This window comes from Camelus dromedarius, chromosome 3 (assembly GCF_036321535.1).
Source record: "Camelus dromedarius isolate mCamDro1 chromosome 3, mCamDro1.pat, whole genome shotgun sequence".
NCBI lineage: Eukaryota > Metazoa > Chordata > Mammalia > Artiodactyla > Camelidae > Camelus > Camelus dromedarius.
Window position 1 is genome coordinate 51,540,652 of NC_087438.1, and position 17,852 is coordinate 51,558,503.

The window sequence follows — 17,852 nt, forward strand, 5'->3', positions numbered from 1 at the left end:
CTCAGCCACAGTATTTAGAAGGGTAGAGAAAAAAGTTTCTCCTCCCCTATGCCAACAGTTCAACTTGCAGAAACTTATTTTACAAATGTGCAGGTAGATCTGTAGAACTACACACATGAGGAAATTCATTGATGTATTTTCCAAACCATTGAAATACTGGAAACAATACAGAGGTTTATCAAGAGAAAACTGGGTTTTTAAAAAATGTGCTATATCCATACAGAATACTTTAAAAGGAACTGAGGCTGCTCTATATATTCTAATAACAAAGAACAAAAAATTCAATGTGCAAAACAGTGTCTACAGAGTATACTATCATTTATTTTTGTTTTTAAAGACATAGATGTAAATATTTGTGCATGCACATAATAGCTCTAGAAGGATACAGAAATGAGTAATGATGTTGGCTCCAAGAGGGGAAAACTGGGTGGCAAGTGCATAGAGGTGGCAGATTCATGTTTCACTGTGTATCTATCTTTTTGTACCTTTGGAATTTTGTGCCATGTCTATACTGAAAATTGTTCAAAAGACTATTTGGATATATTAAAGAGAGAGGAAGAATAAGATATTGTTTTTATTCTCAAGGAACTTAAAATGTTACAGATGACAAAGGCTTTATCTTCAGAATATATAAGCAGCTCATATGACTTAATAAGAAAAAAACAAACAATCCAATCCAAAAAAGGGGAAAAGACCTAAACAAGCAATTCTGCAATGATCAACAGGCACATGAAAAAATGCTCAATATCACTAATTATCAGAGAAATGCAAATCAAAACTACAATGAGGTATCACCTCACAACAGTCAGAATGGCCATCATTCAAAAATCCACAAATGACAAACACTGGAGAGGATGTGGAGAAAAGGGAACTCTCCTATACTGCTGGTGGGAATGCAGTTTGGTGCAGCCACTGTGGAAAACAGTACGGAGGTTCCTCAAAAGACTAGGAATAGACTTACCAGATGACCCAGCAATCCCTTTCCTGGGCATATATCCAGAAGGAATCCTACTTCAAAAAGACACCTGCACCCCAATGTTCATACCACCACTATTTACAATAGTAAAGACATGGAAACAGCCTAAATGTCCATCAACAGATGACTGGATAAAGAAGATGTGGTATATTTATACAATGGAGTACTACTCAGCCATAAAAACCGACAACATAACGCCATTTGCAGCAACATGGATGCTCCTGGAGAATGTCATTCTAAGCGAAGTAAGCCAGAAAGAGAAAGAAAAATACCACATGAGATCGTGCATATGTAGAATCTAAAAAGAAAATAAAAGGAAAGGAAAGGAAAGGAAAGGAAAAGAAAGGAAAGGAAAGGAAAGGAAAGGAAAGGAAAGGAAAGGAAAGGAAAGGAAAGAGAAGAGAAGGAAAGAAAAAGACAAATGAACATAAATACAAAACAGAAACAGACTCAGACATAGAATACAAACTTGTGGAGTTGCCAGGGGGAGGAGGGTGGGAAGGGACAGACTGGGAGTTCGAAATTTGTAGATACTGACAGGTATATATAGAATAGATTAAAAAAATTATACTGTACAGCACAGGGAAATATATACAAGATTTTGTGGTAGCTCACAGTGAAAAAGAATGTGACATGAATGTATGTATGTTCATGTATAACTGAAAAATTGTGCTCTACACTGGAAATTGACACAACATTGTAAACTGACTATAACTCAATAAAATAAAAAACTTTTAAAATGTTACATAGAGTAAATTCATTCATTTTACAATATTTACCAGGAGTCTTTTTTTTGTGTCAGGCATCTGAGGGACATATTCCTGCCTTCAAGGAGCTTATATCCTATAGGAGATTAAGGTACAATGTTATGGCGGCTAGAGAAAGAAAGTCTAGTCCAAGTCAAGCAATAATCAGAGCAGACTTCTGACATTCTCAATTTTCACATCATTATTCAGAAATAAGTGAAAACAGTCTAAGTTCCCCTAAAATAGATGAGCAATAGCAAAAAACAACAACAAAAAAACAGTGACAGATATAAGCAGAAGTTACTAGAAGCAGGAACACTAAGAGACATGTTAATGGCTGACAATATTACATGAAAACAAGAGACAGAAAATATTTATTTAAAACATTTTTTTTTAAATTGAGGCAGTGGGGATTGAACCCAGGACCTCATGCACGCCAAGTATGTGCTCTATCTCTAAACTACACCCTCTACCCCCTAGAAAAAATTTAGAGCAAACATGAAACCAGGTTATCACAATGTAAGTTATTCTCCATTTAGGGACTCAGTTATAATATAAAAATGTTAATTACCCACAGGTTTTTAGGGATCTCAGTAATCATATTTTCCATAGGAAAAATGCTATACATGTACTTGGTGTTAAGCTTCATAAAATGTCCCACAAAAGTCTATTTAATGTTATTGAGTACATGAATGAAACACTTTCTACAGGATATTATGTTTACTGTGTATAACTAAGCTCAGAAGGAAAAAGAAATTCAAAACAAATGCCAAGAATGCCTCCTAATTTATTGCAGTCTTTGCAACAGAACTGGTGACTCTTCTACCTCCTAGGAGGTAGGTTGAAGGAATGGAACAGAAGGACATAGTCTGAGAACAAATGGTTGGGATTAAGGCAAGATAAGTCTAACTGTCCCTTCCTCCTCTCCCTCTTTCTTCCACCTGCACTGATCAAAGAACAGCACTGAACTAGGCAAGAGTTGAGAGTTGAGGGGGAGGGTTAAAGACAGACAGCATTCTTCCCTATTTCTGATGCAGAGGATCAGTCAGACCTCAAGAGGACACTGAAATGGAGGGGGAAAGAGGGGTAAAAGTTAAACCTAAAGCCAGAGAATTTACAAGGAAGGAAGGAAGGAAGGGACAGAAAGGAAGAAACACAATCTCTAGTCTGTTCAATAAAGGAAATCACTCCTTACATTATACATAGGTACACCTAAATTAGGGATTAGAGTAATGATATCAATTAGTACTCTACTGCAAGTAACAGGATTTCAACTCAAGGGATTTAAACACTATAGAGATTTTCTGGCTCATGTAACTAAATTCCAGGGGGAGGATCTGCTTTAAGGTTGTCTGATCCAGCAGAAATGCCATTAAGAACCTTCTTTTTGTCTCTTCACTCTGCTACCTATGGTACAAGCTTCATCCCAAGGCCAGATTCCCTAGTGCTAAAGGAATGCTGCAGCCACAATCAGTTACACGGAAGAAAGCACTTCTGTCCCAGAATTCTAAGCAAGAGTTCTGAAATGTACCTTATTTAAATCAGCCTAAATCACATGTCCACCCAGGGTGAATTTCTGTAATAGGGAAATGGAATATGATTGGCTAATATCACTCAGAGGCCCATTTCTAAAGCTAGAGGTGGAGCAGTTTCCCTCAAAGAACATGAGCTGTTTTTATGTTGTAACAAACAGTGGACAGTGTTAATGAAAATACAGGTATATATCAGGCAGAAAAACCAGATACTGAGGAGGCAGCCACAGCGTTCACCATAAGATGTCAAAATGAATATCCAGAGTCATCTCAGAAATGTTACATATAAGTATAATGGAAAAGAACCTGAAAATATATGTATATATATGTATGTACATGCATAACTGAATTGCATTGCTGTACACCTGAAACTAACATTGTAAATCAACTACACTTCAATAAGAAATAAAATTAAAAAAAAAAGTTATGCACAATATTACCCATTCAAAACACAGAAAATCATCAGAATTACTCTTTTTACAAACAAAAGCCAATGTTGGTTCCTGAGACTTCTACTTAATCTAGTATTAGAAATGCTACAGTAGTTTAAAAAGAGTAATATAAATATAAAAAATAAAAATATCTAATTGAGACCTACATATTTTCTAATTCCTATATGATATTTAAAAGATGATATAAATAAATAAAAATTAAACATCTTGCTCTTGGTTGGGGGGGGGCAGGTAGAGAAGACTGAAGGTATGTATGCCTGCCAGATTTTCAAACCTATGGCAGTGACAATTACAAAAACATACAGTACTAGATTAAAAATCATCAACAGTAAATTAAAATCTTTCTCTAGAAATGCTGTGCCAAACTTAAAAACTTAAGGCATCATAAATCAGAATTAACAGAAATCACTATCTCAAAATGATTCTGTACTCCTATATTCACTGCAGCATTGTTTACAATAGCCAAGACACAGAAACCTGAGTGTCCACTGACAGATGAAGGGGGAGAAAGAATGTGATTTAAAAAATAAATGTATACACACACACTGGAATATTATTCAGCCATAAAAAAGGAAATCTTGCCATTCCCGACAACATGGATAGACACTGAAGGCATTATGCTAAGTGAAATAAGTTGGACAGAGAAAGACAAATACTGTCTGATCTCACTTACATGAAGACTCTAAAAAACCAAACTCATAGTTTTGGATTGATTTAGTTTGGTTAATACAGGTGAGGGATAGAAGGGGGGTGGGATGAGTGAAGGTGACCAAATGGTACAAACTTCCAGTTATAAACAAACATAAGTACTGGGGACATAATGTACAGCATGGTGACTATAATTAACAATACTGTATTGTATTTTTGAAAGTTACTAAGAAAGTAGATCTTTAAAGTTCTCATCATAAGAAAAAAATTACAACTGTGTGAGCTGATGCTAACTAAACTTACTGTGGTAATCACTTTGCAATATATACATATATCAAATCATTATGTTGCACACTGAATAAATACAATGTTATATGTCAATTATATCTCAATAAAACTGGAAAAAATTTTACAGAATTAATGTAACATTTAATAAGTAATACTGTTGGCCTTCCTTGGCCTCAGCTCCAATCTGATCAACCCAGAACCAAAATGATTTTCAAACCTCACTATCCCCACCTCTATCTGCAGGCTTCTTCTCAGCCCCCAAGCATCGAACACTGAATGCACAATCCTGGAAATGGTTAGGGCTGCCCTTTCCAAAGGAACCCCCTTTCCCACCAGGTAAAAACCCTGGGCTGCTTGAGGCATACACATTATTCTACACGAGGAGGAAGGAGGCAATAAAGTTTGTGCTTGTAGGACTGGAGCCTCACATTCCTTTTATTCTCTTCATCTGTGGGGATGCTTATTTAAAAAGATAATCAAAATAATTTAACTTTTTTTACAAAATGAAAGGTATAAAAACAACATTATTAGAGTAAAATTAAGACGTCTACCAAACTTTAGAGAGGATGTGGATCAATGAAAGGAACTCTCATACAATGCAGTTGAGAATGTAAAATTGTACAATCCCTTAGGAAAACAGTTTGGCATTATCTTATAGAGTAGAACATTCATATACCTCATGACCCAACAATTCCATTCCTGGATACATACCCAAGAAAAATTGTCATGCATCATTACCAAGGACATGAACAAGAATGTATGTAGAAACACAGTTAGCAAATGCACAATCCAAATGCCCATCAAGAGAAGAATGGATAAACTGTGATATTATCACACAATGGAACATTACATAACAGTCAAAATGAACATACTGCACCTAAATATAAAAACATGGATGAATTTTACCAATATAACACCAAAAAATATTAAGTCCTAGATGATATTCTTACAAACTAAAAAATAACAAAACAGTATACATCTTAGTAAGACACAAATAATACAGTTACATAAAATAAAAAAGCAAGGTAATAAACACAAGATTAAAAACAGTTACCTCAGGTGAGGGGAGGAGCACAAAATCAGATGTGTTATCATTATTTTAGTTCTAAGATGTACACTGCTTTTGTCCATACATACTTTTTGTGACTACTCTTTTCTAAGATAAACTTTGTAAGAGTGCAGTAAGAGTAAAACTGGCCCTAACACATTGTGTTAATGACGTTTTTATATAGTACTTTTTAAGACGCTTAAAAGACAAGGTCACTGATATAAAGAGATTTTTTTGCTGGGGCTTCAAAGCAGGGAATCAATGCCTCAGCAGTTTTAAGAAAAATGGCCATTACAAAGTCTTAGAGATTAATCAAAAACACAAGCTTCATGTTCCTCCCTTCTCCCTTCACAGCCAATAAGTGAAAATGACAAACTAAAAGCGAATTTTTATCACAATTTAAAAGAAAGCATGCAGTATGTATCTCTCTAAATAAATCTACCTTTACTAAAAATAAAATAAATTAAAGCAATTTCCAAGGTCTCTCCCAGAGAGATTAAACTGTTTATACATCTACAGAATGATGATGATTATACTAATGAGAGCAGCTAACACATACTGAACACATATATTCACATATATTGAACACACATATAATGCATTTGGGCTAAATGCTTTATATGATTACCTTAACATTCTCCAAACAACAATATAGGAAAGATATTCCATTTTCCAGCTAAGAACACTGGGGCTTTTAAAGGTTAAGTAATTTTCTCAGGGTCACCTATGTAGTAAGTAACCTGGGATTCCACCTCTTTGATTCCAACTGCAATAATAACTACAGTAACTATTATGTTATTACATTGTAATTGATTCAGGAGCTTCCTAGTGCTTATTAGCTCAAAAAAAAATCCTTATAGAGTAAGGTTTCATTCATGCATTTGTCAGCTGGAAGGACTTCTATTGAGTATTTATTATACACCATCACCATACCAGGTGCTTCAAAGATAGAAGTTCTGAGTGAGGCTGCAAAATAAGTGATCTTTGGATCAGTCAGAACTTTGATGTTATTTTAAAATGAGCTCCACTTGGGAACACTGAACAGCATCATAGTAGAAATTATATTCTTCTATAACTGTGTTTTTGGAAATGGAATATTGGAATAGACAGATCACACATCTAAGCACTTATATTCTAAGTAGTTCTGGACTACTATTTTTAACAAAATTTTCCAACCCTACTTACTATAGATTTTCAAAATTTTCTACCAAACAAAAAATGCAATGAAAACACAGAACACATCTAAAGACACACAGACACACACACATAGAGGTCAAAAGGTCTTTCATTTCAACATTTAACTTGCAGAATAATACAGCTTGTGCTGGGAAAACCATGGTCATGAGTGGCCTTAGCTTTCTCCCTTTCCAGCTTAAAGACATCTAATTGCCAGCTGTGCAGCTCCTAAAAGTCAGTGCTTGCCAAATAGTTGGCAGAAGGTTGCAAAGAGCTGACCACCTGCAATCCATTTTGACAGTGACTTTGACCATCACTTTGGAGAACTGGTACACTACAGAAATTCCAAAAGAAGTTGGCTAAATTTCAAGGTAGGAAGTTGGCCATTTTGGCTGAACTTACTTTAACTCACATCAAAGGGGTATGATGTGAGAGAGGAGGAGAAAAAAAAATACTAAAAGATACAAAGCTACTAAAGCTTACAAGAATAATTTACAAGGCTATGACCTCTCTCAGATATTTTCCACCATATTTCTACCCATAATCACTTTAAATATGGGAAGTGGATAAACAACAAAAGCTAAAGGGAGAAAACTGTATCTCTATGTCTATGTAAGTGCATGTGTCATTTGTAGTTTTCACTTTCATGTCAGTATCAAATATGTAATCAGCATATATATATTTAATAACATGGAGATCTCACTTACCTTTTATGTTGTTTTTATGCCTGATGAACAAAAGTTATGTATTAGAGATACGGGTATAAACAAACCTGGGAAGACACCACAGTTTGGGAAAGGTGCTTGCTTTATTTAAAAAAAAAAAAAAATCAATACAATTTCCCCACAGATTCATGATGTAAAATTCTATAATCAAAGCTTGCAGATTTGTAATTATGGTATGTCAGCTACATTTAAACAAGAGCGTTAAAAGATTGTTAAAGTTAAACTAACACAATTGCAGTGTGAATTGTCCTAGTCTCATTCTAATCTACTGGTGTCACTTTCATTTAATCAGAGGAAAACTATGGGCCAACGTCAGTGTTATTTCCAATGCCCTAACATTCTCTGTTCACATTGGATTTTAAGCCATTACCAATCTAAAACGGTTATAAAAAGATATAATTAAGAAAGCATTTTTAATCAATTAATTCACTCACCAGTGGACTTTTTTTAGCAGACTTTATTGAAAATAAGTTGGCTTTTAAGTTATTAAATAATCTTTAATGTTAAATGAGTGAAAACATTTTGTTCTTGCAGAAGAATTCCATTAATTAACCATAAATCTAGTCTAAAAAAACTGTATTTTATATAAACAGAAATCCTACTTGGAAACTTATGGCAGACATACATCATTTAGCTGAAATAACATATCAACATTTAAAACATCAATGCTATCTTTTCTACTTTAGCAAAAAAATGGGGGAAAGACAGCCTCTTCAATAAATGGTATTGGGAAAACTGGACAGCTATGTGCAAAAGAATCAAACTGGACTTTCTCACATAATATACAAAAATAAACTCAAAATGGATTAAAGACTTAAAAGTAATACCTGAAACCATAAAACTTATAGAAGAAAAAATAGTCACTACACTCTGACTTCATTTCTTAGCAATTTCTTTTTGGATTTGTCTCCTCAGGCAAAGGAAACAAAAACAAAAAGAAACAAACGGGACTGCTTTAAACTAAACACTGCACAACAAAGGAAACTATCAACAAAATGAAAAGGCTGCCTACTGAACAGAAGATACCTGCAACCAATATATCCCATAACAGGTTATTATCCAAAATATACAAAGAACTCACATAACTCAAGATTAAAAAAAAAAAAAACAAAAACCTGATTAAAAAATGGCAGAGGACCTGAACAGACATTTTTCCAAAGAAGATACACAGACGGCCAACAAGCACATGAAAAGATACTCAACATCACTCATTGTCAGGGAAATGTAAATGAAAACCACAACGAGGTTATCACCTCACATCTGTCAGAATGGCTATCATCAAAAAGAAAACAAAGAAATGTTGGTGAGGATGTGGAGAAAAAGGAACTCCTGTACACTGCTGGTGCGAATGTAAACTAGTGCAGCCACTATGGAAAACAGTATGGAGATTCCTCAAAAAATTAAAAATAGTACTATACTATCCAGCAATTCCACTTTTGAGTATTCATCCAAAGAAAATGAAAATACTAATTCAAAAAGATATATGCACCCTTATGTTCATTAAGCATGTACAACAGCCAAGAGATGCAAGTAACCTAAGTGCCCATGAATAGATGAATGGATAAAGGAGATATGAAATATACACACATACACACACATATGGAATATTACTCAGCCACAAAAAGAATGAAATCTTGCCACTGTGCCAAAATACACAGGCTTAGAGGGTATTATGCTAAGTAAAATTAGTCAGACAGAGAAAAATAAATGCTGTATGATTTAACTTACATGTGGAATCTAAAAAACAAAACAAATGAACAAACATAACTAAACAGAAACAGAATCACAGATAAAGAGAACAAACTGGTGGCTACCAAAGGGGACGCATACTGGGGGAGGAGAGAAAGAGGTGAGGGAGATGAAGAGGTACAAACTTCCAGTTACAAAATAAATGAGTCACAGGTATGAAAGGTACAGTGTGGGGAATATAGTCAATAACTATGTAATATCTTTGTATGGTGACAAATGGTAACTAGACTTATCATGGTGATCATTTTGAAATGTACAGAAATGCTGAATTACTATGTGTATACCAGGAACCAACACAGTGTTTTAGGTCAATTATACCTCAAAAACAATCAAACAAACAAACTCATAGAAAAAGAGATCGGATTTGTGGTGACCAGAGGTGGGGAATAGTGGGAAAGGGAATTGAATAAAAGTAATCAAAAGGTACAAACTTCCAGTTATAAGACAAATAAGTACTAGGGCTGTAATGTACAACACGATAAATATAATTAACACTGTTGTATGTTATACATGAAGGTTGTCAGAGAGTAAATCCTGAGCTCTAATCAAAAGGAAAATAAATTTTTCCTATGTCTGTAATTTTGTATCTGTAAGAGATGATAGAAATTCACTAAACTTACTGTGGTAATCATTTCATGATGTATGTAAGTCAAATCATTATGTTGTATACCTTAAACTTATACAGTTGCTGTATGGCAGTTACATCTCAATAAAACTAGAAAAAAAAATCAATGTTATATTTTCTTCCACTTTAGAGAAAATTATTTTCTAAATCATCAACAAATTAAATTTATACAGAAAAAGAAGCTACCTTGGCAAAACTTATTTACAGGATGCATTTAAGTTTTAATTTAAGTAAGGTAAAACACTCAATTCACAATTGTACTATCAGCAAATAGCCTCTAAATAATCACAGCACATACAAAACAGTGCTATGTTAGCTAGTTACAGAAGTACTAATACAAATCATCCTGGTTTGCCTGGGACTTCTCCAATTTTAGCACTGAAGGTTCTACAATCTGGAAACCCTTCAGTCACAGATAAACCCAGGTAACTGATGCCACTGAGACATTTAAAAAAAAAAAGGATTTACAGTTATGCACTGGAAAAGAGGAAATTTGGAGTCATATTTGGTAACTCCTAGCTAGGGTTGCCAGATTAGCTGTGACCCAGTCGCTTATCAGTAGGTCCAACAATCTACTTAGAACACGGATTCAAATCTTTAAAAAGAGCCCGCCAGACCCAAACCTACCAAGGAATACCCACTAACAATGAGTCATACGTGAACACAGGCTGCTGCCTGAAGAAATGCAATATAATTACCCAGCCCCTAGTACACACGTATATCTAGTTTCACAGCCAGAATTAGCCCTGCAACAACAATTCTGTTGCTGGGAAGGAGATATTTACAAGTCCTACGAGTCAGAAGCTCAGTATCAAGTCAGCCTCATTGCTAACTCTCACCTTAACAAGCCATTCTTTCTAACTGGACTCTTCCCTGTTTCTAGGGATCTAACCTCTCTTGAAATCTATTTCCAAGTATCAGATACTTTGCCTTTGTTACTATGTGAAGTAACAAAGTTCCTCTAGGACCAGGGTGCTCTGAGGCTTCTGCTTCTTCCTTTAGGATCTAAAATCACCATTTTGCCAACATGCTGAAATGTGTATCTTCCACTCATTGTTTGATTTCTCTGTTGCCAAATACCATCTATTAATGGCCAGTTTCCATACTCCAGTAACATTCCATCCGCCTGTATAGATTTCTTCCTAAAACCCATTACAGGGAACTTTTGGATCATCTGAAGTATTTTAGCAGATTTGATTAGACACTATACTCTAAGAATCCGCCCTCCTCAGTATGGTCTAGCCAAACTGAACTCTAGGACTAATACCTAGTGGCTCTTAATTCCTGGAGAAAAAAACTGAAGGAACTGGGAACATGAATGACTTTAAATCTCTTTTTCCGAATAAAATTTGTAATTTCTGAAGAGAAATGAGGCTATGGGAAATGAACATCTTGACTAGAAAAAAAAAATGCTGAGAATAGAAATTGAATTTTAGACCACTGCTTTAAGAAACCAATGAACAGGATCCTGATCACAAAACCAAGAACATGTCTGAATCATGAAACTAATCAAGGAGATTTTGAAACTAAATTTGGAGAGAGGAGAAAAAAATGCATATCTTCTTATTATGAAAAATTTAAAACATATATACAGAAGAATATAATAAAGCCCCATGATCATTCATTCCCAACAATTATTATGTTGCCATATCTGCCTCATTTATTTTTTTCCTTTGCTGAAGCAAAATACAGGATTTAAAAAAATAGGATGCTAAGGTAGAAGATGAAAAGAGTCAGAGTAAAATAATTTTCAGGAGAAAAGTAACAGAAAAGAGAGCAGGGAACAATATTTACATATTTAGAGAGTATCTACCAAGGCCAAATATGAGTAATAAGCAGCTAAAATAGAAATTTTAGGTTTTTTTTTTTAAGAAAAGTACATCTCATTTCAGTACATATGGGAAAGCTCTACACCAAAACGTCAACAGAAAAGCCATGAAAAAAATGTACAGTAGACATTTCCATTAATTTATAAGCAATTTGAGATACAGTAAATTATGAAGGGATTTCACAAAAATGATAAATTTACTTAGGTATGAAGAATTAAAGTTTGAAAATGCTCTACTAGTGAAATAAAATGAAACAAAACTTTATTTCCAAGCATTTTCCATAAGTACTTGGGAAATCTTGAAAGTTTAAAAACTTAAATTACTTATCTAAATGAATGTGTCTTCCCACAAATAACAGATGTTGGCAAGGATGCTGAGAAAAGGTAACAACTGTACACTGTTGGTAGGAATGTAAACTGGTGCAGCCACTATGGAAAACGGCATACAGTTCCTCAAAAAAACAAAAATAGAACTACCATATGATCTAGGAATTTCAGTCCTGGGTATTTATCTTTAGAAAACGAACACACTAATTTGAAAAGATAAATGCACCCCAATGCTCACAGCAGCATTATTTACAATAGCAAAGATATGGAAGCAACCTAAGTGTCCATCAACTGATGAATGGATAAAGATGTGGTATATATGTACAATGGAGTACTACTCAGCCATAAAAAGAATGGAATTCTGCCATTTGCAAAAACATGAATAGACCTGGAAGGTATTATGCTTAGTGAATAAGTCAGATATAGACAAATACTATATGTTATCACTAATGTGGAATCTAAAAATAAAACACATGAATGAATATAATATAACAGAAACTGACTCAGATGAGCAAGCTAGTAGTTAAACCAGTGGGGAGAGGGAAAAGGGGTAGGGGATTAAGAATTTCAAACTACTATGTATAAAATAAGTAAACTACAAGGATATATTGTACAGCACATGGAATATAGCCAAAACTTTACAATAACTTTAAGTGGATAATAATTTATAAAAATTTTGAATCATTATATACCTGAAACTAATACAGTAAATTAACTATATCTCAATTTTTAAAAAGTGTGTCTTCTCTAGGCCATGCACTGTAAGTATACAATTACTTGAACTGAGTAATTTATAAACTAGTATAGATCATTAGAATGAGAAATGACAAGGTCGTATGTCATGGGGAACTACCATTAGAAATCATTTCTCATGACTTTTTGTCTTCATTATACGCCCCTGTACTTCTTAAACAGATTTACTAAAATGCATAACCAAAAGTAAGTCTAGCAAAAGTGAACAACAGAACTCTGGGGTGAGTGATAGTGCAAATTATTTACATTTTCAATTATACATCTCAACTCCCCCCCTATTATCACACATTTTAAAAATACTCTTGGGGGGCACTGTAACTTAAAACAAAAGGTTGTACATCCTTAGTTCTTTTCCTTGCTCTGCCACTAATTAGCACAGTGATCCTGAACAAGTCTACTTTTTCTACTTTGACTTAATTAAACCTCAGCTTCGCATTTGTAAAACGGCAATACAAACCATATTATTAGTTAACATTTACTAGTATTTGCCACATACTGTTAAACAGCATAGCAGGCTTTTTTTTTGCAACAACTGCATGAGGTACGTACTCCATTTTACAAACGAGGAAACTGAGGCACGGTGCAATGTAATAAATTCAATAGTACATAAATGGCAGAATCAAGATCTGAACTCAAGCAGTCTCATTTCAGAAAAGGCTGTACATTTAACTACTACCTATCCTATGTCCTTACTGCTTTAACAATAAAGACAGCTTCTAGGAAAGCACAGTGCAATGATTTGCGAAGTCTGGGAGGCAACATCCTAAAGAGTGAATTTGTTTTCCCTTTTGCCTTGTCATTCGCCTGGTGAAAATACCGGTAAAGGGAGAAAAGGTGGGCAAAGAGGAATTAGCCAGACAGCTAGGATTAGACATTTCCACTGCAATAACCTGCTTCTTCAGAAGGCTGTTCACCTTTTCTCTTGAAATGCTTGACCCAAAAGTTTGATCTTTTGGCGTCTGAACAATAAAGTTCTAATAAGCACTTCAGTGTCTATCAGCGGTCAGAATGACGGCCAATTACAGGACTGGCGTACCCAGGACAGATAGTTAAACAGCATCCCACAGGCTCTGGGGCGAGCCTCGGGGAATTGCCTGGGGAGAGTTAGGCCACAGAAGTTTGTCGAGTGTGCTAGAAGTTCACGCCCCGGTTCTTAACGCTGCGAGTCCCGCCGGCCACGTCAGATGACGGGGCGCTCGCAAGGTCTCGCTTTGGATGAGGAAGGGGCTCGCGGCGACCCTCCTAAACTTCACCACGGGCCTGCGCGTCCACCTGAGGGCCGGTAATGGACCGAAAGCGCCCTCCTCCAGTCGGGTTCGGCAGGGAGACCCGGGGCGCGCACCCATAGGTAGGACCCGAGCTCGGCCCAGCCTCGCGGGGCCGGGCCGCCGCCCCTCCGCCTTCCCCACCGCGGTCGCAGGAGGGGTGGGGCCGCCGCGACTCTCGCCCTCCACCGCCCGGCTTTTGTGGGAAAGGGGAGACAGGCGTGCTTCGGCCCACGGACTCGGGCCCCCGCGCGCCCCCTCCGTCCCTGCCCGTCCCCACCGGCCGCGGCGCCCCAGGTGAGGCCTGGAGTCCGGGGCCCGCCTCGGGCCTGCGCTCCGCCCGGCTTCTCGGGCCGCCATGAGGCGCGGGAGAGGAGGCGGCGGCGGCTGCGCCGTCTCCGGCTTCTTACCGCTTCACCACGCCGGTTTTGATCTTGATCTGCCTCACGCGAGGATCGGCCATGGTCCCTCGAGCGCCGCGGGAAGGAGGGGCAGAGAGCCGGGGTAACCGTGAAGGGAGACGGCGCGAAAGAGGCGGTCTCGTCCGCGTAGCCGCCGCGGCCCAGCGCGCATGCGCACACTCCGACGCGGCCCAGGCGCCGCAGCCACACCCGCGGGGCGGGGAACCAGGGGGGCTGGGGGCGGGTCACTCCTCGCCTGCTGTGCCCCATTCCACCCACTTTTCTCGCGGAACCTGCCCTGCTCTCGCTCAGACAACCCTCCTTTTAGTTCTTGAACAGCCCTCCTTTTCGTGTGGACACAAGTTACACTTTTCCCGGTCTCCACAGCCTGGGTGTTTGTGGAAACTTCAGTGTTCTGCCTGGATAGACTGGCCATGACTTTGCTTTTCAAGATTATCTGCTAAATGGATGGAATGATGTAAAAATTGTCTATAAGATATTTTCGGTGTCATTATCTAGCTTCAAATGGGGCAAAATGATGTAGGTTTAAAAAAATAAACTATCATGTGCGCAGTTAAGAAAATCCTTACCCTCTACCTCAGACCTCCGCAAAAACTAGATAAATGCACGTCACAAAAGAAATGACTACAGGACTTAATCAAATAATCATCACCTCTTATGTATCTTAAGTATTCAACTTACAAAAGTATGTGGCACACAAAAGATTGGGCTTCGTGATCAAGCAAACCAACTGACATTCGGGGTTTTACCCCTCAATAGCTAAACGACACTGGGCTCACATAGGCTCCTTAACCTTGCTGCTGAGCCTGTTGCCTTGCATGCAAAATGGAATAATAATGGCCGCTTCACAGTGCAGATATAAAGGTTAAAGCGCAATGCCTAACACACAGTAGATACTCAACAGCTTTTGACTATTGTTTTACATTTTCAAAAACCGTGTCTATTGCCTAAAGTGAGGTGCACCTCCGGTAAGCTCTAGCAGCCTCTTCCTGATGGTGTCCCCAAGAAACACAGGGCAGAGCCTCTTTGTTTTCTTATTTCTTGGTGTCATTCTTCAAAAACACTTACCTGACTGTCTTTACCCTTCCCTACACTTAATTAACTCATGCTGGCTTTTGTGGCTAGCTCCGGACAGTTCAAGATCCTGCCAGTTAAAATAGCATAAATCCAAAATCAAAACCCACTTCGTGGAGAAAGTCTACCATGACTGACCCCTGCTTATTTAATGCTCTCTGGATACGTTGGAATCACCCAGTATTAATTTTTATTTTTGGTATATTTCTTCTAAAAACTATTGTTTGAGTCCTTCACGAGGGCGTGCTCACTCTCCTTGTTGGATTATAAACATCTTTAGAGGTAAGAATCTTGTCTTCTCTAAATCTTCCTCTCCTAACTTCCATCTGTGTTCTGTACACAGCAGGTGTTAAATTCAGTAAATACTGTCATCTGACTGGTTGGCACACTAAAATACAATTTCAAGTGACATAGCAGAGCTATGAAATACTGGGGGGTGGGGGCGGTAGTAAAAATAAAACAAAACAGGAAAACCAGCAGACTCACCAAAGCAAATGCTACAATCAGAAATCCAGTAGATCATTAACATACAGTTACTGGGAAACCCCTTAAGGGAAAGAAACAACAGCAGTCAGACCCACACACCAAAAGATTGTGCAGCTAGGGCTATTGCTACTGTCAAGGAACAAAGCCCTATAACTCTTCATACTTTCCTTTTTGCCTTGATTTCCAGAACCTCAGAGCTTAGTTTTGCACTGATTTGCAGGATTTCTCTCAGCCTAGGTTTTCTGATGTAAACATCTATTTCTCCAAACCCCCAACTCTGCCTCCACCCATTTGCTTTTTATCTCTTTGGTTTGATGATTTTTGTATCTGTGAACCAGTAATAAACAAGTGTGTGTACCAGTCAAAAGACCTCTGCTGATGCTGTATGTACCCAGGGCCATGCCCAGGCCCTCAAGGACAGTGTTTGTGTATCTGTGTCCGTGTGTCTATATTGTATGCTTGAAGCTATGGGTTTTGGCCCCATCCCTAAGGATAGGGCATCAGGTGTAACTGTTCCCAGAGTCGGGAATTTACAGCGTGAACTCTGGGGCCAGACTGCATAGGATCACATCCTAGCTCTACTTCTTACTAACTGTGAAAACCTGGACAAGTTACTAACCTCTCTATGCCTCAGTTTCTTCATCTGTAAATTGTGGGTGATAATAATACCTACCTCATAAGGCTGTTACAAAGCTTAAATGAATTAACATTTATAAAGTGCCTAGGACAGGGCTGGTACTTATTAAGCCCCAAACAAAGCATTCATTAAATAAATAAGTCATCTGGGAAAGAGGTCCTAAATAGGAAACTAAGAATACAGTAGGATACACATTTATATGAATATAGAAATATACATATAATCATTAATGAGATCCCAATGAATTCCTATATGGACTATTAACTCCATATAAAAAGGACCCATGTTGGACTTATTCACCACTGTATCCCAGCATATGCCTGACACACAGTAGGTACTCAATAAATATTTCTTGAATGAATAAATGCTGCTTTAAAACTTTTTTTTTTCCATTTAACAATGTCACAGAGCCTTCTCATTCCAGCAAGAGGGCTACTAAAATAATCTGAAACATCCCACAGCTACCCCGCATCCCCTCTCCCTCCACACACACCATCTTTCTCTGGGCCTTGCTCCTTTGGGTCTGGACTTTGAGAAGGTAGACCAACAGAAGATTATTTCTTGTTAGTATGGGGGGGGTACTAACCGTAGGGGGCCTGCAAGGTCTAGGCAGGGAGATGCCCCAGGGTATTTGAAATGGAAACTATGTAAACTGCATTTCTCACTGTTTGCCACCCTTTTGTTCTGTTATCCCTAAATCTCAACTGAATTCTGTTAAAATATTCCAGCCTGGGCCTCAGGTGAACTACAGGAATCGATCTGTAGGAGACTCTATACGGGATAATTTATCAACATTCAAGATTGAGAGTGGAAGAGATCTGAGAGAGCCCTGGGAAGGGGTGAATCTTGAACAAGCGCCAAGTCTAGCCATCTCCTCCCTGGGTAGCAATTCTCCATTGCTAATCTTGGAGGGCTGAGGTAATATTTTATTAAAGAATGCTGCAGATTCCCTTACAAACACAAGTTGTTTTCTGCACACACCTACAAGACTTTGAACTTAGTCTCACTTCATTCCAGTTTCCCCCAACTGACTCCGAGCTCCTCAAGATTAGAGACCACATTACATTCATGGTAGTTTCCCCAGCACCAAACTTA

General features: G+C 37.6%; 1 protein-coding gene across 1 annotated transcript in view; it reads right to left on the reverse strand.

The window, feature by feature from the left end:
- The window catches only part of TBCA (tubulin folding cofactor A), a 75,248-nt gene extending 60,541 nt beyond the window's left edge, over positions 1–14,707 (reverse strand). Inside the window, exon 1 of the mRNA XM_031447019.2 lies at positions 14,549–14,707. Coding sequence (XP_031302879.1) covers positions 14,549–14,601 — 53 coding nt within the window. The 5' untranslated portion in view covers positions 14,602–14,707. The remainder of the gene's footprint in view (positions 1–14,548) is intronic.
- Positions 14,708–17,852: the final 3,145 nt, after the last annotated feature.